Below are 21,953 nucleotides of genomic sequence, written 5' to 3'. Positions count from 1 at the left end.
GTGACGCGAGCAGCCACTATCGATGTACCATTCTTCGTCAAACTGCTCGTCACTTATAACCTGCAAAAATTAAGCAGATTTAGGAACCCAAAGTTTCTTGGGTCCACGTCAGCCTTTCACAGGAACAGGAATAGTAAGAGAGATGTCAACAAGATATGTTCATTTTATGAGTGTTGTTTCATCTTTCTTTTTAATGGTAAAGACTTTTATTTTATTAGGATTAGGTGTGTTCGGTTTAGACTCTGGTTTAGATGCAGAAACCTTCTGTTTGCCCTTTTGTTCAGCTAACAAATGAGATTTTTGAGAACTAACAGAATAAGCTTTAGAGCAAGATGGAGATGAATTGGAAGAATTAGAAGAATTAGATGAATGAGAAGGAGTGGGCTTAGATTGAGATGACTTCTTGGCTGGAGATTCCAGGTGACCCTTTTGCTTTTGATCATTGGTGGGACTGACCTTAGAGTTTTGATTTCCTTTAATTACAGAACCGAACCTTTGCTTTCGGTTGAATTCGTTCTGTGAACCGAACCTTGGCTTTCGGTTGGAGTCATCCTCAGAACCGAACCTTTGCTTTCGGTTGGTATTCTTTTCCGAACCGAACCTTGGCTTTCGGTTGTAGTGGCTCTCATACTTTTTGACAGGATCATTCTCAACCTTCAGATTCTTGTCTTGATGTGAGAAATAAGCATTCTGGGATTGCCAGAATTGTTTCCTTTCAGAGAGGTTCTTCATGTATCTCTGGTTCCTTTCACGTTTCTTATTCCTCATCTGCTTCGGTTGATGATGGATATTGGCTTTCATTTTCGGTTTCTCCTTGGCTGGTTCACTTTGGACAGTGGGAGTTTCACTTTGAACTGACGAACTAGATGGAACATCTTCTTTTGCTGAGCTTCCATTCTCTTGAGGAATGTCTTTCGTACCACTGGTACTTGGCACGTCGAAATTATCTGGCTTGTTCAAGGGTTCTGGTATGTATCTACCTTTACTGATCCATGAAGTCCTTTCTGACAAGCCTTTAGTTTCATCTGCATTATCGATTGGAGCTGACCAAAAGAACTCATCGCAGCCATCAGCATTATCTTCGTTGACAATAGTTGTGAGTTCAGCAGTCTGATGTTCGGTTACTCCAGTGACCTTGTACACTTGATTTGGAGTGGTCCTGACCTTTTGATATACAACCACTTTCTCTGCTAAGATCGGGGACTTTTGTTGGGACAATCGAGCGAACTCCACTGAATTTTTAGAAATTAGATTCTTGTGGTTTTCAGGTTCGCTTTTCACAAATTCTGAGCAGTCAACCATGTCCTCTACAGAAATTTCACTCATGTTGTCATCCTCATTAAGCTCAGATGCATTTTCAACATCAATTTTGTTTTCTGAGCTCAAGTTGGCGTTTAAAGAGTCAAATTTTTGTATGGTTTCGGTTCTCAGTCTAAGTCTATCATTTTCATCCAAAAGGTTTTTGAGCATGTCCTTGTGGTCCTTGGATTTAATGAAAGATTCAATTTTGTCCAGTCCATACATATAGGTCGGATTGACGTCATCAGATGATATCACACTCTCACAATTATAAGCTTCAGCATCGATTTCATCCTCCTTAAACTCAAGGAAGGGCAAAATCATGCGATGGATCTTTTGTCCTATCTCACAGTCCAAGTGAAGTTAAGTAATATTAGTGTAAAGACGTTTTGCGATCAAACAAAAAACATTACGCTGTTTTAACAACTTTAAATTGTCTCTCTGTAAATAAATGTTTTCGTCTTTTATTTTAACTAATTCAGACTCCTTCAACTCGATCCACATGCGTCGTTCCTCACTCTTCGAAGACACCCTGCTTAATTGATCAGTTAGGTTAGAATTGGTGACTCGAGTTTGAGTTAAACTACTATCTAGATGTGAGATTCGTGAATTAACATTTTTTAGTTCTTTTTCATAGGAGCTTTGTGGTACTTTAAATGAAACAAAAACCGATTGTACCTTCTTGATCAGTTCATCGAGTTCGTTGAACTGCACGCTGAGCGGTTTGGCCGTAAAGCACATATCCTGCTGCTCCTTCGATTCATTGCTTCCACCATCGGTGTTGTATCCCCTCATTTGAGATACTTCAGACACCATCAAGCACCTGCCTCCACTGCTCTCCTCTTTAGCCACACAAGCCTTTCCATGCGAAGGCTTCCTCACTTCATCATCTTCGGAGTCGGTTGACCAAACTTCCACTCCACCGAACTCGTCATCAGCAACCGAACCCTGCACAATTAGAGCATTCATGGAAGGGTTAGCGGTAGATTTCTTCTTCCTCATCTCATCAAGCTTTTTCTGCAGCAAAGCTTCCTCATCCTTTTCCTCATCTTTTTCAGCCATCTTTTTGAGGACACAATCCTTAGCATAGTGGTTTTTCCCACCACAGTAGTAACAACTCACTCCAGAATCACCATCTGCCTTCGGTTCCTTCTTGGGCTCTTCAACCTTCGATTCATTGTTAACCTTTTCTGAACTATAGCTCCCCTGCCAGTTTCGATTTTTGTTGCTGGGGAATCTTTTCTTAAAGAACCTCTTGGGGTTAGATACCATCATAGCATAATCCTCAGACGTGAGGTCATACTCCTCCAAGTTGAAGTCTTCTTCCTCCATCACAGCTTTACTTTTTGAAAGGAGGGCCAGCGAACCTAGGCTTGAAACAACGTTCTTTTCCTGCAGCACAATCTTCTCCTGGGACTTGAGAATACCCACCAGTTTCGCCAAAGAATAAGATTTAAACTGTTCATGGGCTTTAACCGTGGACACCACAGCTCTCCACTCTGACCTTAGACCATTTAGAAACGTAACCTTCTGCTCGATAAGCTTCCTTTCGATGTCATGTTTGATCATCTTGCTGAGAAGATGATTTAAGCGATCGAACGTCTGGGTCACAGTTTCTTCGGCTCCTTGCCTAAATTCTCCAAACTCGGATAAGAGCAAGGTTTGGATAGAATGTTCAAGATCCTCGTCTGTAGAGTACAGTTCACGAAGTCTATCCCAAACTTCCTTTGTCGTCGTGCATGAGCTTACCAACATGAAGGTGTCTGACTGAAGGGCGAATCTGATCAATCGTAACGCCTTAATATTGCACTGGAATTTGTCCTTTTCATCTTGCGCAATATCTTTAACATCCTTCAGCAGATCATTATACTCCTTTTGAGTTTTAATAATCCTCGACGTTGCAGAGTGAGAAAAAGGTCCATTAATGATAGCTTCCCATATGAGGTATCCATTATCCTCAGATCCTATAACGTAGTCTTCGAAGTGATGCGCCCAGACTTCATAATCATGGGTATATAGGATGGGAATCTTCGTGGTTGAACCGATGCTGTTGGAAATATTGATGGGATTTGATTGCGACTCGTCCATTATGATCGAAAAACCTGTTCAAAGATCAGACTTGTAATAACTCAGATTAGGGCAAAATAATAAATATCAAGATACGTCAATAATGAGATGACGGCTCAATAAATATCAGTAATTGCGGAAAAACCCTAGTTGAAACCTTTTCACAGAAAAGAAGTGTATCGATTACACAGCCTCCTGCTCTGATACCAATTGATGAGATTAAAATTTAATCTTGAAGATCGATTAGATCTTAAACAGGTAAACAAATATTAAACAGTAAGAACGAAAGCAAAAGTATGAACAACTCAACAATGAATCAAACGAGTCGAATGATTATAAATAAAACCCTCAGAAGAGCTCGATCAAGAACATCAACTGTAGAGGGTTGGAGGTTTACAAGAACGATAAAATAAATCTTCAATACTATCGTAATCGTTACTTCTGAATTGTTAACCTAATATGCATGCAAGCATATCTTTATATAGTAAACCTAGCAAATTCACGGTTGGACAGGCCCAAAACCGGAGTACAAAACAAATGGACTATCAGCCGAGCCCAATGACGCAATCTTCAAACGAGTCTTCAACTCAACAAAACCAAACGATTGAAATCAAAGCGATCAATAGAAGTATCGCGCTCGTTGTTAAAAGAGTTGGTAGCCAGAATTGCCTAAATGTTAAAGTGTGATTATATCACATTAAAACATGAAGGAAGGCATAGTCTTTTTTAGAATTTAACTCTAAAAGACCTAAGTCTAAGAGTTGCAACATATGATGATAGGTCATTAGAATATGACACATCAGTCCATTATAGTAACAAAAGAACTCATCTCAAGTTCGTATCCAGTAAGGATCGGAATTGTGACTTAAAGGTCATAATTTAGAGTCTAACCTGAGGTAGAGAGCAGGTGTACGATTAAGTACTGCTTACAGTCAATGAGTCTAAGAAATAAAATTGAAGGAATTCAGAAGTTATAATTACCTAGGATGAAGAGATTACGTATGGAGTCATTATAAGAACCCTGTTTCGTTGATGATTCCGGGACGTAATCATCCTAAGGGGGAGATAATTGTAACGCCCGCAAATCCGGGCTAGTCAAATTAGAGGCAATAGGGGTCGAAAACGACTTTTCGACAAAAGTTTATTTAGAAAAAATAATCTTAACCATGTTGTAGATTATGTTACAAGGTTTCCGTACATATAAAGAACGTCGAAATCCGAGTTATAACGAAGAAGTTAAGACCCGTCGAAGTTTCACGTCAGAACCGGCACGGTACCGGGAAGCGTAAATAGTGAATTTACGATAGAGTGAGATTTAGCCTTAGCGATCTAAACGAAAGTCGTAGAATATGTTAAACTAAGAACATCGATAAAAAGAACACTCAAATCTGACTTCGTATGAAGAAGTTATGATTTTTCGAAGTTTCGAGTTAGCAATGTACAGCCCGAAATTCGAATATTAGATCGAGTGATTTTTAGCTGACACGACCTAAACGAGAATCGAAGATCTCGTTGAGAGTAGCGTAACGAGAAAAACATGGGCGAAAACGGATGTCGGATGAAAAAGTTATGAGGATTTTAACGGACCAATCCTGTCCCGGCCTGTTAAAAATATAACTTTAAAAATAAAGTCAAAATTAGCCGACGGAGTCTAAACGAAAGTTGTAGAGTAAGTCTCCACCTATGCGTGGATATAAATAACGTCAAAAACGGAGTTCGTATGAACGAGTTACAAATTATAATAGCATATTTACGTATTAAAATAAAGTATAAATCATATATACATACACATATATATACATATGTATATATCATTAGAAAGGTATCAACGAGGCGGTCATTATAAGACTAATGTTGAGTTCTTTCGATATTAGTTTAGTGCAAATATCGTTAAATCTATTTAAAATAGTATTATAAAGGGGTGTTTAGTTGTTTATATAACTATAAGGTCTTTAAGTAATTATGGAGGGTAGTGTTTGTAAATTCAATTACTATAAATAAGAGGCTTGGGCTCTCATATTTCTTGCACCATTCTCTTGATTCAAGAGTCTTTCTCTCCTTATCCCCGAGCATTTCGGTCCCTCGTGATTCGACTTCTCTTTCTGTAGTTTTAGTATAGTAAGGTGAGCGCTGAAGCGTTGCACGAATCTTTCTTAGAAAGATTCAATGACGAAGTTCTGCCCCTGCAGAGTCCGACTCCTAGCTAAAATCCCCTTGAAAATAAGTTATACGTACCCTATTTTAAATATAGTTTATATTTAAAATTAGTATTGTTATTATAAATTTATAATAAATATTTGAGCTATTATTATGACTTATATAAGTGTCGTTATAATATCTTTTTAACTACTCGCAGTACGGGGAATCTGGTTTAAAGAGCCGCATAGGGTTGTTGGATTTCAGAAGTGCTATACACCAAAATGGTCCTGCCCTCCAGTGTTTTATGTCTGCCCCTGTCTGTACATAGTAGTTGGAAAGTATTGTTTAAACGCTTATATAATAATAATAATAATAATAATAATAATTAGTCACGGTAATATTAGACTAAAATTTAGTGGTGATAATACTAGGTTTCGTCAAAGGAAATTATTTTAAAGTAAACGAAGCGCTGTCCGAGTACCGAGTCACCACCTTCTCAGGTGAGTGCATAGTTACTTTCAGCTTACACATAAATATGAAGTATTTTATATAAATTACGTGCTATGTGTGCATATTATCTGAATACTTGCTATCTATGCTGGATGGACGTTTTATACATGTTTTCAATGATTTAAACTGTATATGTATTTTATATCTACAAAATGTGTTGGGTAAAACATGGGTAGATGTAATAGTTGCTGTGTGACAAAAAAAATAATGAGAGGCCTCGTTATAGCTGTTCTTGATGATCTAGTCATCTAGCGGAGTATAGATGACGACCACGGACTATTCTAGACAGTCCAGTGGAACACTAGCAGGCTCGCAACCTGTAGGTGTTTATTCGAACTGTGTGAACTGTGTGCTCACCAGGTACACTCCATCCCAATGATAGTCCTTTGACTAAGTCCCTTGTGTTAGATGTTTTAGGGACGTAATGTGAGGATAACGGGAATGGGTAATTGGGTTGATTGCTTGATGTTTAAAAATAATAACTATATTTTTGTGGGTTGAAAACCCTATGTGCTCACCAGGTTTCCCAACCTGACCCACTCGGTTTATTTATATCACAGGTGTTGATATGAAGTGACATTACACTGAGAGATTTAAAGAGATGTAGATCACTAGTGTAAATAATTGTAAGTTCTGTTTATGCTTATGTTTCCATATTAACGATGACATCCCAAACGTTTTAAAATGAAATAAATACGTTTCTTCGAAAATGTTTTAATAACGTATTTACCATGTTTTTCTGGGAACAAATTCCGCAACATTTTTATAAAATGAAGTACTCTGATTTTTATAAAGCATAAACAAAATCGGTCTTTTCTGGCCGTGAAAACGGGGATGTCACAGAAGCCCAGAACATATAAACATACACATGCAAGAATCATGAAGACATCAAGCATACAAACATTCCTCAGGCTTTCCCCGGCATCAGACCAAAGACCGGAAACATATCACCTACATCGGGCTAACCCCGACATTGGACCTAAGTCCTACATACGCTAACATACATAAGCAGGTCAGCATTGGTGCCTTCGACATGTTCCTACTGGAGGAAAACTCACCTAAAACTGCTGAAGTCCCACAAATAAATCTTTGGCTGCTGGCTGATAGATCCCCAAACTGTCAACATCAAAACAAAACCCAATTAACCATTTAGGTTTCAATGCATAACATAAATCCACACCTGGGGTAAAAGGACCATTTTACCCCTATCCTAGCTTGGTTCAAGACCAAAGCCCAATTTCACACTCTGAAAGCCCAAAGCCAAATAATCAACTAAGGCCCAACATATGGCCCAATTTTCTAAATTGGGCCCAAACTTCCACATGGTCTTACCTTATGGCCCAACCATTTATTCTAGTCCAAACACTTAGCATTCCGATGGCCCAATATCTCATGATCATCAAGGCCCAATTATGGCCCATCTATGGTCCAATTTTTCAAATTGGGCCCAAGCCTTTCCAATGGGCCTTATCCTAAAACCCAATCCAAATATTCTAGTCCATATACTTGTTTTTAGATGGCCTATCAATAGCCCAATCACCAAAGCCCAACATAAAGGCTCAACTCAAGGCCCAACCAAAATTAGCGTTTCTCACATGAAATGACAATTAGGGTTAAGTGTTCTTACTTAACCCATTAAGGACTTAATCCATTAAGTCCATCACTCCAATAGGCCATTCATACAATGTAGTCAGGCTTAATTCATAATTCCAATCTAATGGTCCAAAATGCGGGTCCCAGCAAGTCCAAACTAAAATCTCCAAGATTAGGGTTTTCTAAACCCTAATTAGGGTTTACAACCCAAAACACGCCAATTAGGCCCAGAAGCTAAGTATTTAGATCAATTAGGGTTTCATTAGGTCGGACACGATCCACTACCACCTCAGGTAGTGGTGGTCAACAGTGGCTCACGGCGGCAACCACCACCTCGTGGTGGTGGTAGTTGTGATTATAGATCCAAAACATGTCCAAGCATATCTCAAATAACAATCCATTCACAATAAAATGCACACCGCCACCCAACACGGTAGCAGGTGGTGGTCAAATGTGCTAGCCACCACCTCACAGTGGTGGTGGTGGTCCCCCTTTGATTTTTGATCATGCAACACACACGTCCTTGCACAAGATGAGCTCAACCACCCACCTAGTGGCGTACGGCGGACAACAGGGGCACAAACGGCGGCAACATTCGCACCTAAAGTCGGCGTTGTCGGCAGCAACAACGGCTTCTTCTTCAATGGGACGACACATCGGTAGAAGAATGGGGAAGAGATGTGGTGACCGCGAACAACAGCAGCAGTGACAGAGGGACGGAACCCGCTGGTGGTCTTCGTCATCACCAGAAAAGGGAACAGCGACAGTGCTGATTGGCGGCTCACACGACGGTATGGTCGTCGGCTGATGACGATGGTTGATCGAAGCTTCGACAGGTCGGAAATAAAGGAATTCGGGTGGTCGCTTGGTTGCCGCTAGCTGGTCGGAACGAACTAAGTGAACTGTGGCGGCGGCCGGAGTTGTTTGAGTGAAGGTGGCGGCTGAAAGAGCTCCTAGGGTTAGGGTTATGGGACGGGTTATACACCCCAACTCATACAAACTTCATCCCATAATGCCACAATCGGTCCCTCCTTTTTCCTTTTCTTTCAAAACAGATCCAAAAGTTACCATTCAGCCCCTATCACTCTAAAGTCCTTTCAATTTAAGTCCTAATAATTACCAAGCAACCCCTGTCTTCAAAAATCCTTTCAATTTAAAGCTATAATTTACTAAACAGCCCTCAACCCTCAAAATTCTTTACAAATTAATCTGTAAATTACATTTGAGCCCCCAAACTCTCAATTATGACTTTTTAACCCCCAAAACCTACGCCTTTGCTAAATTATTCCGCATTTAGGGCTACTTTTCATTTATTAATTTTATCTATTTATTTATTTAATAAACGGAATGTTACACCAACGTACATCGGGGATCACCCGATGAAGCGCATGCAAGGAGTATGATGTGCGTACCAAATGTACGCCCAACGTACTCACGAGTCCCACACCATCTTTTTACTTGAATTTAAATAGAATGAATCATTAACTCATACCTGGTGACTCGGGTGCTACAAAATGAAGTCAGATTTGGACGTTCTCTATATGTACCATCTCGTTTTTACGATTACTGTAACTTTCGTTTAGATTACTTAGGCTAATAATCAACCTATTTCTACTTCGTACTTTATAAACCAACGTTTATAGTAAATTCTACTGTAAGGTGAGAATGGGTTGTTACAAATTTACTCTAAATGAACTTTTTAGCTTATGTTTATTTTTTTATGATTCTTCCATTGTCTTCAAATGATATAACAAAAAACAAAAATAAATAAAAACCTAAACTCATTAATTTGCTAGTCTTTGTTATCTACATTTCACTGTCATCACATGGAACCATTCTTCAACATCTCCTACCTGAGTCCTAGCTCTTTTTCCTAATCAGAATCTCCACATTGAGAATCTACACACTGCTTCTCTGATAAATTTGTAACCCTCCCATCTCCTTCACATAAAGATGATTGGTAAACAAAACAGAAGAAAATGGTAATAACAAGGAAATGTATATTAAGTTGGGGGGGGGGGGGGAGGGGGGAGGTGAAAGGAAGATAGTTGGGGGCGAGATGCAAAGAAAAAACTGAGAGTTATGATGATCGAACCAAACCTTTTTCATTCGAAATTTTGTGATCTAAGGGAAATCTCTATCCCCACACTAAACTCACTAAAATGCTTCAAACCCACACTAAAACTTACACTATATATAGTGTTGATGAATAGTAAACTACTAAATATAATGTTATACTATTGATCAATACTATCTTTTAGTTGATGTAGACAATAAGGATTAAGACGACCATGTGGTTTTGTGAGGTGTGAACGGTGATTATAGTTCCCCATAGGGAAAGTGGCCAATCAGAAAGTGGCCGATCAGAAAACAGGATCTTCGTCTTTTAAAAAGAAAATAAAATTTTAATAGGAAAATGACAAAAATAAAATAAAATAAAATGGTTATTTACAAAAGGTTAAGAGAACAACTCAAAGGATGAAACATACAAAAATAAAAACGAGAGTACAAAAATTACCGATTTTCCTATATGTAAGGACCATTTATGTAATTTTGTCGATAACATATAATGTCAATTCCTAATTCCTAACTCCCAAGTCCTAAGTCCTAACTCAAAGTTTCCAAGCAAATTCCCAAACAAGATATATCATCCATCAACACTAGTTTGTTCATTGCTGAGTTGAACCCCCTTTTTGAAAACCCCCTTGATGCATCCATAACCCTTTGTATGATTCTCAATCCAGTCTAAAATCAATAATACCGTCCATATTTACTCATAATGGCTATCTTCTCAGAACTCGTAGAACCTTCATGTTCTTCATCAATTGATCGTCATAGATATGACGTATTTTTAAGTTTTAGAGGGGCTGACACTCGTTATGGCTTCACTAATCATCTGTATAAGGCCCTCGAGTATGCCAATATAACCACCTTCTTGGATGATACAGAGATTGAAACCGGGGAATATCTAAAACCTGATTTGGAGAGCGTGATTCAAGCATCTAGGGCTTCTATTATCGTGTTGTCCCGCAATTACGCTTCATCGACTTGGTGCCTTGATGAATTGGTGCTGATCCTTGATCAACGTAGGGCATCCAACCAAATTGTTATCCCCGTCTTGTATCATGTTGAACCCACCCATGTCAGGAATCAACAAAGTACCTTTGGATATGCAATGAATGAACACAATAGAAAGATGGAAGCAGAGACAGATGCAAATAAAAGAAGTGAAATAGCTCAAAAGATCGAACGGTGGAAGAAAGCGCTTACAGAAGTTGCTGATTTAGAACGAAAGGATGTAAATGGCCGGTAATAACCCATTTCTTTCCATTTTTTCATTTTTTCTTGGATTAACACATGAAATGTCAATATTATATCTCATATGCATTTCAATAAGTTTCCTCAATATCATCAAATAGACAATTTTTTTTACGTATTTAAAATGATATACAGGTACATAAAATTGGATTCATGAATTCAGTTATGTGACCTGATAAATCTATTCATATGGATACATTAACCATTCTGACAAATTATTATTTTATCCTAAATTAATTTATTCTTATATAAACCACTGTTTCAACTAAAATAATTTTCATATGCCGCCTTTGTATTAAAAACCAAGTTTTAATGGTTTCTATCCATGACATTTTTTTTAGGTTCTTGCAAAATCATATTATAAGTTAAATTTTTTATGGTCTTTTAGAAACATAATGAAACCTGGTGGCCTGATGGTGAAATCTTTTTTGCAAAGATGTCTCTGGTCTTGGATATCATGACATTAGTATGTTACACATTAGATACTTATATAGTTATAGATTATGATATAATTTTGACTCGGGTCTTTGGATAAATTAAAACTCCAAATCTGGTTTGTTAGTTTTGTGGATTGTGTTTTGTGGTTCTTAAAAATCAAGTTTCAGGCTAGAGACGGAGTTTATTGAAGAAATAGTTAAGGACATCTACTCTAGATTACGTATATCCTCAAGGAGTCATCTGCCACAACTTTTTGGGATGTACCCATCCATTAAATTCATCACTTCATGGTTGAAAGATGCATCCCTACATACGAGAGACATACTCACTATTTTGGGTATCAGTGGGATCGGAAAGACGTCTTTAGCCAAATATGTCTATGATTTGCATTCGTATGAATTCGACAAAAGTTGCTTTATTGAAGATATCAGTAGGAGATGTGATGAAAAATTAAATAGAAGCAATGGTTTTAATGGGCTGCTTTACCTACAAAAACAACTCTATGATGACATTTCAGAACCAAGTTCAGGTCAAGTTCATGATGGTCTTATATCCACGCCAATGATAGAGAATGCGGTTGCCCGTAAAAAGGTTTTTTTAGTTCTTGATGATATTGATCATCTCAACCAGTTGGATGCCTTACTTGGGAGCAAAGGTTTTCATCCAGGAAGCAAAATCATAATTACAACAACCAACTCATGCTTGGGAGAGAGTTGTGCATTATTCAAAATGAATGTTAAGCGCAGGCATATAAAGCACTTGCTTCGAGGATTACATGAGACTGAATCACGAAAACTTTTGTGTTCTCATGCATTCATGTCCAAGGATCCCAAGGCCGGTTATGAAGAGGTGTCAAAGAAGCTTGTGAAATATTGTGAAGGACATCCATTGGCTCTTGAAGTTTTGGGCAAATCTCTACATAATAGAGATTTAGCTTATTGGGAGGAGTGCCTAGAAGGACTAAAGCAAGGAAATGATTCCCCTATAAATAATATTTTGAGAAAGAGCTTTGATACTTTGCCATCCCCAAATGATAAGGACTTGTTTAAGCATATTGCTTGTTTTTTCGTTGGAATGGACAGAGATGTTAGTGAAACGATATTGAAGTCATGTGGTATAGAAACAATATCTGGTATCAAGATTCTCACTGATAGATGCCTTCTTAGTATCGGACGGAACAACAAGTTGATGATGCATGGGTTGCTTCAAGAGATGGGAAGATTTGTAGTCCGTGAAGAATCACCTGACAAACCATGGAAGCGAAGTCTATTGTGGTGCCCCGAGGAGTCATTTGAAGTGTTGAAACAAAAAAAGGTAAGTGGCCATGTTATGTATATACTTAGTTGTTCAAAGTATTTTGTATTGTGTAAACGTTATATGATTTTCTGGCATTCGGTTTCTTCTTAGGGTACAACAAAGATTCTAGGCCTCAGCCTTGACATGAGTATGCTTGAGAGTGAGAAGTCACATAAAACATTTGAGTTGAACACCGATGCGTTTAGGAAAATGGATAAGCTTATGCTATTACAACTCATTAATGTGCAAATAAGTGGGTCTTCTTACGAGAACTTTCCACAAGGATTAAGATGGTTGTGTATTCATGGGTTTTGTTTGAAGTCTATACCTTCAGACTTACCAATGGCGAATCTGGTTGCTCTCGACATGTCACGTAGCAAGATTAAATCATTTGACATTTGTTATAGTAAGAAGCCGAAGAGGCAAAAGGTAATTTATATCCATTGATAATTAGTCCATGTTGAGTTGATGAAACTCACTACTATTCTAACTTATGTGCATTTTAGCAGTTGACTGGATCATGCTCAAAAAACAAAAGGTTGCTTGGATCATTAAAGATTCTTAATTTAAGTTTCTGTAAAAAGCTTGGTAGTCTTGGTGGCTTTGACCAAATCCCTGCACTTGAGAGGCTAGTAGTTACAAATTGCAGTGCTCTATGTAAGGTTTGTGAATCAATTGAGGAATGTGTTGAACTTGTCCTCATTAATTTTAGCTACTGCAAGAAGCTTGAAAAACTTCCAAGAACCATCGGCATGCTAAATAAGGTTAAAATACTATTGCTGGATGGTTTTTATAATCTCAATGAATCTCAAGTCAAGGGTAGGGATGTGGATTCTCCAGATAAGTTCAAGGCTAACACCATTGACATGAACACAAAACCCTCTTCATCTGACATTCCGATGGGTATACCAAGTGAATTGCAGTTTGTCATGTTTGCTTTTCCAAGATCTTTAGTAAGGTTGTCACTTAAAACTACTAATCTGTTGAAAGAATCATTTCCCATAGACGTCAATCACCTATCCAATTTAGAAGAATTATATTTAGATGGTTATAATCTCGGTGAATCTCGAATCGAAATTAGCGATATGACACCTCTGGAGATGTTCAAGGCTAGCAACAGAAAACCCTCTTCATCTGAGATGGTTTTGAAGGCTACACCAAGTGAGAGGAAGTTGTTTATGATTTCTTTACCGAGATCTTTAGTAAGGTTGTCGCTAAATGATAATAATATGTCCACAGAATCCTTTCCCATGGACTTGAGTTTCATATCCATGCTAAAGGAATTATATTTAGATGGCAATCCTATTGTTTCGATGCCTGATTGTGTGAGAAGCCTTCCTAGGCTTGAGATACTTAGTATGAGAAACTGTAAATTTCTGACGTCAGTCGAGCATCCTCCAAAAACACTAAGAGAGTTGATCCTCCTTTTTGATTCTAAGCCATTGCTAAGAAAAGTCGTATTTCATCCACATATGTCCCCACTCAAGTTTTCAGTTGACATGCAATTGTTCCTACAGTTGTTTTTTGAAATCAAAGGTCTGGTCGAAATCCAACCAATGATAAGTGTTGAGGAAGAGGTATTACGTAGTTTGGGCTGGACTAATATTTTGTCAAGAGGATATGACGAATCTGAAATCCAGGTTTGCTATTAACCATCTCTCTGTGTAAATATTTTTGAGTATATAATTTATGGTGATTGTATTTTGCAGATGTATTATGAATTTGGAATATTCAGCACGATTTATGGAGACAAAAAAGAGATGCCAAATTGGATTAGTCACAGTAGGAAGGGGTCATCAATATCATTTACCATCCCATCATCTCGAAACAACATCAAAGGATTGAACCTCTGTGTGCAGACATTTCTATCTTTGAATGAATTCTTTGATTTGCCAGTAATCACAATTAGAAATATAACTAAGAACCAAACCTGGTTATACAAGCATTGCATTGGTGGTTTCACTGCAGGTGAAGAGAGTCTAATAATGTTGAGCCATTGGATGTTTGGGAAGAATGAGATGGATACTGGTGATTGGGTTACTGTTACTGTTGCAATGAATTTTGGACTTGCAAATGAGTGTGGGGTGAGTTTTGTGTTTGATGATGGAAAGACGGATGAAGAAGAAGAAGATGTGTTGGGTTATTATAAGTCATGGAATCACATTATTGGTGGAGATCTCTCTGCATATCAAACAACAACAGGAGAATACTTGCTAGAAACCTCTCTATTTGCACTGCCTGGCAATGAACCGAAGACGTATTATAGACGGCAGCGCTAGCTATTAAGCCCCATTTGTATATAGTTTTTTGATATGTTGGATCAACATGAATATATCAAACTCTATCCAGATCAAAACCAAACTCAATAGGAGATATAGCTACAACTACTTTGTCCAAGTGGATGAATTATGTGAATGATAATTAACGAATTCTATTTTATATGTTTTCATCAGAACCGACAGTGTGCTTTAGAGCTTTATCTCCAATCAGGCACATGAGGTATATCTTTTTAACACCCAAACCCTTCTCTCGCCCCATGAATAAAAAACCAAATATGTCCACCAGGATGCAACAACATAAAAGGAGTTGTAACCATGATCACATGGCAAAATGACCAAAATTACATAAAAAAAATCGAAAAGAAAAGGGAAATTCCTTGGTTAGTCTTTTCTTCCAAATAACGGACCCAAAGCAATTCAAAGTTCAGCTACACGAGTCTAAAGGTAGTTTGTTGAACTGTGGGTCTTATTTTTCCACTTAACATTTTAATTAGATCAATGACTTCTTGGACTTCCATCATACGGTAGGTCAATAGCCCTGTATCATGTGAAAGAAAAAAAGGGAATATGAAACAAACACAAACATCACAATAAACATTTATATGGGCTACAATTAAGTAAGTGATGGCAAATAATTAACTAACTAGGTGTGAGACCCATATATTACATGGATTAATTAAAAAAAAATTAAATATCAAAATGTAAACATTAAGTATTTTTTTAAAGTTAAATTTTAAAATAAAAAAGGAAAAAACATATTTATTTCAATTTATGATCATCTTTATTACATTTAATATTTTACTTATATAACTAATACGTATTATGTGGCTTTAAATTTTAAAAATTAAAAAAACCTAAAAATTGACATGTAGATATTATTTATTTCAAAAATACCATAAAATAACAAGTGTTAAAACTTATAAAAGTTTGACATGTGGCAAAATAGATTTTCATTTATTAGAGGAGACTAGTGGGTTATTTACAAACATTTGTCTCTTTTAATTAGTTGCGGTTTGTTTCAAATTAAGTTATGTTTGACATGCTAGCTGGTGGTTAAAAAAACCAACTGTTAGTTGATAAAAAATGACATTTTGTTAAAACTAGTTGGGAAGCTAGCTGGAAAGTGAAATGATATATAAAAAGTGACATTTTGTTTAACACTAGTTGGGAAGCTAGCTGGAAAGTGAAATGATATATAAGGACACGTAGAAAAACATGTTTATTATAATTATTAAAGGTATATATATGGAAGAATTTAGAAAAATAAAAATTCTATAAGCTACTCAAAAAGCTACACCGAGTAGCTTTTTAAAAAGCTAGGTTATAAACTATTTTTTGACTTTTCAAACATAACAACCAAAAAAAACTCAAATAATAAGTTTCCAACTTAAATGGCGTGTCAAAGATACCTTAGTGCATGCTACATATAGTCTCCCCAACAAATAGATTTGATTACTAGAAGCTGTAGAACATCTTGATTTCCATTTTCTGATATGATTTCTGTATTCAGTTGTACCTTTCGTGTCAGATTGATAGAGAATTGGACCAAGACCCTATTGTGGAAAAGCCCAGTGGGCCAATATCTAGTTAACTGGTGAGAGTGAGGTAGAGATACTTCTGCTTCATTGTAGCTAGTTAGATTGGATTCAGCATTGTTGTTTGTGTAGAGGGAATCATCGGGCTATTAGGGTCCTCCTATGTTGCTATGTGATCTTTCCTCATTTTGATACCATTGAAATTCTTCTCTTTCTTCTAGGTGTTCATCTTGCATTGTTATTGTTAAGTTCTGTTTCGAAATCTTAACACTGATTCATGAGGAAGACTGATCATAGAGATTCGTTTCGCGGAGTTCATTTTAGTTGGACATGTTAATGTTTTTAAGGAATCATGATCTATGTTTCCCATTAACTACAAAGATGGACTAATGTCAAATGATCAGATAATATAACTACTCAACGTTGTTAAGCTATCTTGACCACTAACTGAGAAACCAAAAAAATATTCAGACATAAAATTAAAAATAATACTTTTCTTACGTTACAGAGAACTGCATTCAGTTAATATAATAAGGTGAAATAACATGGTATAAGTCCCAACTTTGTTTTTCCCAATTTAGTTAACCAACTTTGTTTTTTGTGATATAGATACCATGCTACATTTGAGGACAAAATTCAAGTGAGAAAATAAAATCGATTACCCAAAATTAAGGAGAGTGAACTTGGTTCTTGTACCTTATTATTTGCCCCATTAACTAATTATTTGACCCGATCTATTACAGTAACGTTACAACAAACAAATGGTTATTTTTACACATATCACAACTCCCGATGCTCAGGGCTTGAATCTAATATAGAAGTCTTCAAACCATACATTCTCAAAGGCTGTTGGGAAGATAACCTTGAAAGGACAAGTCTCGCTATATTCTCAGCAGCAACAGCACCAGTTTCCATAGTACTTGCTGCATTCTCAAATGCATTCACATAATACAGATGTCCATCATCCAACATAAAAGGAGCAAACTTCTCAGGAGCATGATAATGTGGATACGCACCCCAATTTATTCTTATTGTCTCACTCCTTATGCTGCCAATTTCCAATCACCCAAAAAAGTGACTTAAATAAAGTAAATAATAAAGAGAACATAAAATCGGGAAACAACAAATCTTACCTAAAAATCTGATCCAACAATGTGTCACTCAAACTTTGACGAGAGAACATCTTGTAAGTCATATCATTCTCACTATGTTCCTTGAGAATGGAGATGCATGTAAATGGAAGCTCATCACTCTCTATAGTCCCAACAAGTTCTGGAATCTCCAACATTGAATCCAACCCAAAGTACACCTGAACCAAATCAAAACATTAGTATATATATATACAAAATTTTGTAACTAGATTATGAATTTATGATGAGGATTTAAATAATAGAAAATTACAAAAATGGTCCTTGTGGTATGGCATAATAGGCACCTATAGTCCAACTTCAATAAAATGGACAAACTTAGTCCTTGTGTTATTTGGGTATTACAAACTTGGTCCCTGAGCTGTTAACTCTAACTGCAGAGCCTGTTAAATACTGTAAAATTACCTTTTTACCCTCACCTTTTTTAATTCATGTCTTGTATTAGAGTAAATTACACGAATGGTCCCTATGATTTAGGGTAATTTGGGTGTTTGGTCCCTCACTTATTTTTTTATCTCGGAAGGTCGCTACTGTTTGTTTTTGTTACGCGTTTGGTCCCTGTCTTACCTAAAAAGACTATTTTTCCCTTGATTTTTTAATTTATTTAAATAAACACACTCCCAACCCACCTCCTTTACCTTACCTTACATACCCCACCATTTTTTCCTATTTAAATAATAGTCTTTTTAGATAAGACAAAGACAAAGTGTGTAACTGTAACAAAAACAAACAATAGGGACCAAGCACGTAACAAAAACAAATAGTAGGGACCTTCCAAGTTAAAAAAAATAAGTTAGGGTCCAAGCACGCAAATTACCCCAAACAATAGGGACCCTTCATGTAACTTACTTCTTTTATTAAGATGTCATATAGTTACAAAAAGGTAATTTTACTGTATTTAACTACAGGACATCTTAATAAAAGACAAAGATATGAATAAAAAAAGGTGAGGGTAAAAAGGTAAATTTACTGTATTTAACCCGCAGTTAGAGTTAACTGCTTAGGTACCAAGTTTGTAATATCCAAATAACACAAGGATCAAGTTTGTCCATTTTATTCAAGTTGGACTATAGGTGCCTATTATGCCATACCACAGGGACCATTTTTGTAATTTTCTCTTAAAATAATGATAAGAAGTTAGAACTCACAGGATTCAAGAGGCCTCTGACAAAAGTTGCATGTGTATGCTGTAATTTTCTTTCTGGGATAGAAAATTTTGGGGTGAATTGAATGTTGAGCTCATCTAAAGGTGTAGCAACCACTGTAACTTGACATGTGTAACTGTTTCCTTTAGTGGAATTAACTTCATAAAAACCATCAAGATTTGTGACTGATTCTATTTCTTCTTCAAGATGCAAAGTAACATCAGATCTGTTGACTAATCCAGCAGCCATCTGCCAGTTTCCACCTTCAACTGCCCATAAGTTTCCTCCTGATCCAGCTAGAGAAACAGCACCTGCAAGTCCACTGATTCTGACACTTTGACCATAGTTGATTCTTGTTATAACCTGAAGAAAGTATGATATGTTGGATTTATTACTATCTATAAAGATTTTTCCATGTTTATGGAAATTGGAAAGAAGTAACTTACAGTGATAAGCTCTTGTATGAGGAGAGGAGAATAATTGAGAGCAACTAATTTTTCTTCTAATGTTTGTGTTGTTAGATTGTATAAGTCTGCCCACTTGAGCATATCTTCCACAGTGTTGAAAATTGGTCTTGACTCCTTGCTTTCATAATACTTCAAGAAATTATCCACTGTAACCTGTTAAGGTAGTAAATGCATACATAAATTTGGTTACATGTATTACAACATCATAAAGTTCCATTAAAGTTGACAGTTTTACATGACAATAGAACCTGCCATGATTTACCACATGTACACAAGTTGAGCATTCAGAAATGTAGATGTTGAGGAGAATAGAATTAGAATTTAGAAAGATTGTATAAAAGAGAAGGTTAGGGACGTAAGGATTTTGAGGAAAAGCCAAGAGAAGATCGATGACAGAGGTAGAGGCCAAAGTATTGAAATGATGTTTGGATTATCCCAAGGAGTTACTCTAAGACAGAGGGGCATGGATTAGAACGATTCTTTGTTTGAAAAAACTAATTACATCAATCTCATGAGGCTTTAGACGCATATTACTACAATTATATGCTACAAATATGTTAATCCATCAAGAAATCAAAATATTTTTCATGTCCTTGAGAACTAATTAATTACAAAATTAGCAAGTTAATAGGAATTCAAAACTGAAATGAGTTGATTGTAATTTCAAATCAATCAAGTGGATCATCATCTGGCACGCTTATGTTTAAGTTCAGCTAATAAACTTGAAGAGCGACAAGAAGAAGCCGTACCTCAACAAAATTGGTCATCTTAAGGAGGGAAACACCATATCGGACGAACATTCGCAACGAATTAGCGAGGGAGACGAAGTACTGAACCACCGAACTCTTTGATTTGGAATCAATAGTTTTGAATAAGAACTTTTGACCATCCCAAATGCCGAGCGAGAAAGAACTATCACTAGCGGAAGGCCCCTTGACTTTGAGATTCAACAAATGGGTGAAGTTCAAAGCGTGGTAGTTTTTGGGATGAAGAATTGAGGCACCAGCTTCGAATGTTTCTCCGCCGATGGTGACGGTTGCCATACGACCTCCGACGATGGGATGACGCTCGAACATGCGGATTTGGGATATGCTTGAGGAGTATTGACGAAGGAAGTGTGCGACGGATGAACCGGCGATGCCGGTACCGATGATGCAGACATCGGCCGGGGATCGGGGTGGTTGATCGGAAGAAGATGATGGGGTTGTTAGCGAGAGAATCGAGAGAATTACGACAGTAATAGTGAACATGTTGACGCAACCCCCACAGTCGGCGATAAGGATCCGGAATGTATTGGTTTATCGGACCGGGTGACAAAAGTCGTATATGAAATCTTCTTGGACATGGGTCCGAACATTCTTTTTAGTGTTAATAAATATTAATAGTTTATGATTGTCAAACGAGGTCGTACTATCACCAAAATAACATATTTTAAGCTAGGTTCTAAGCAAGGCCGGTAATGAGTTTTTCAAGAATTGCTTAATTAAAAAGGTAATTTTATATATATTTAATTTAATTTAATTAAAAGGTAAAAAATTGTATAATTAGAAAAAAAAATGTAAATTGTATCATCTAAACGCCCCACATCAATCCGTCTAAGGTCCTATATGGAAGGTTAATAGCAAAAAAATTAGCATTATTTTGGTGTGCTAAGGTTCGAACATTGGATCTTTTATGTACATTTTCACTCCTCAAACCACTACAACTCCCATCATGAAGGCAAAAATCATATAATTCTAGATTTATATCGAATATTCAAATATATCAGGATTTTTGAAATGTTATCAACATCTAAAAAAAATTAACAATGTAACACCCCAAATTCCAGAGGTGTCGTTGAAGGGCTTAAATTGTAAATTAAGGAAAGGGACTCGACGAGTAGGCATACTTACTCGCTGAGTCAGAGTGGTTTGTCGTGGGTTTAAGTTGCCAACTCGCCGAGTCGGCGGCTTGTACTCGACGAGTTGGTGCTGAAAGGAGAAAACCCTAATCCTGGGGGGTTGTGCCCTTTATAAAGCACATTATAACCCACCCTCAGCCTCTTTGCTACCCTTTTGAGATCCAGAAGCCCTAATTTCGTTTGTGAGAAGACTTGGAAGCAATTTAGTGTGATTTGTGAAGGAATCTTAAAGATCAAGAAGCTTGGATCAAGGAGACTTGAAGAGATCCGGATTATACTTCAGTGGGAAATCATTTTGGAGGTAAGGAATCGTTATCCTTGGCCTTCTCCTTTCTAGTTCCATTTTCATGGAGTTTTAGGGTTTGGTTGGAGAAATAGTGATGACATCTTGAAGCATGAGTTAGATCTGGAGTTGAAACTCCAGATCTGAGTTCTATATGGATCATTAATGCAGAAAGCCTTTCTAGTTGTTATGCAAAAGCCCTTCCCTAAGAGTTAAGTCCTTTTCTAGCTTGGTTTTTGGTATTTTGGGGCAAGAAGCACGTAAAGGTGGCAACTTTATGTTGCTAATTGACCCTAGAGACCCAGATCTATTGTTTGGAGCAAAGGAGTAGCTCGGTGACTCGAGATTATGAGAATACACGTATGGACTCGGCGAATCTGGGAGATGACTCGGCGAGTCGGGTTAGAGATCAGACATTAAGTCGTGTAGTAACTCGACGAGTCGCATGGGCGACTCGGCGAGTCTTATGATGATGAGCTTGGACTCGACGAGTTGGAAGAACAACTCGACGAGTCTATTGAAGATTGTCGTGAACT

The 21,953-nt window shown here is 37.2% G+C and overlaps 2 protein-coding genes and 1 long non-coding RNA gene across 4 annotated transcripts; 2 read left to right on the top strand and 1 right to left on the bottom strand.

Moving 5' to 3' along the window:
• Nucleotides 1-5,943: 5,943 nt before the first annotated feature.
• LOC145107037 (uncharacterized) lies at nt 5,944-6,736 on the top strand. The gene is made up of 2 exons (XR_013707716.1): nt 5,944-6,005; nt 6,576-6,736. It is a non-coding gene; the product is annotated as an uncharacterized LOC145107037 (long non-coding RNA).
• Nucleotides 6,737-10,217: 3,481 nt separating this feature from the next.
• On the top strand, nt 10,218-15,115 carry LOC145159947 (TMV resistance protein N-like). 2 transcript variants are annotated; one of them, XM_079079011.1, is made up of 5 exons: nt 10,218-10,917; nt 11,532-12,678; nt 12,772-13,089; nt 13,170-14,300; nt 14,370-15,115. In XM_079079011.1, the coding sequence occupies exons 1-5, from the start codon at nt 10,388-10,390 to the stop codon at nt 14,937-14,939; spliced, it is 3,696 nt and encodes a 1,231-aa protein (XP_078935137.1). In that variant the 5' UTR covers nt 10,218-10,387; the 3' UTR covers nt 14,940-15,115. The 2 variants fall into 2 exon arrangements, with proteins under 2 accessions (XP_078935137.1, XP_078935130.1); XM_079079004.1 differs by having other exon boundaries at nt 13,167-14,300.
• A 2,000-nt stretch (nt 15,116-17,115) lies between these two features.
• On the bottom strand, nt 17,116-20,573 carry FCLY (farnesylcysteine lyase). The gene is made up of 5 exons (XM_079078993.1): nt 19,984-20,573; nt 19,214-19,387; nt 18,771-19,130; nt 17,608-17,783; nt 17,116-17,522 (listed from the first exon to the last, which is right to left on the bottom strand). Exons 1-5 carry the CDS (start codon nt 20,482-20,484, stop codon nt 17,255-17,257), a joined length of 1,479 nt encoding a protein of 492 aa, XP_078935119.1. The 5' UTR covers nt 20,485-20,573; the 3' UTR covers nt 17,116-17,254.
• Between the last annotated feature and the right edge of the window lie 1,380 nt (nt 20,574-21,953).

The sequence above is a fragment of the Lactuca virosa genome, chromosome 1 (genome assembly GCF_052849685.1).
Source record: "Lactuca virosa cultivar CGN04683 chromosome 1, Lactuca_virosa_CGN04683_v6, whole genome shotgun sequence".
NCBI lineage: Eukaryota > Viridiplantae > Streptophyta > Magnoliopsida > Asterales > Asteraceae > Lactuca > Lactuca virosa.
The sequence above is the reverse complement of the archived record's forward strand: the minus strand, read 5'-3'. Positions and strand labels throughout refer to the sequence as shown.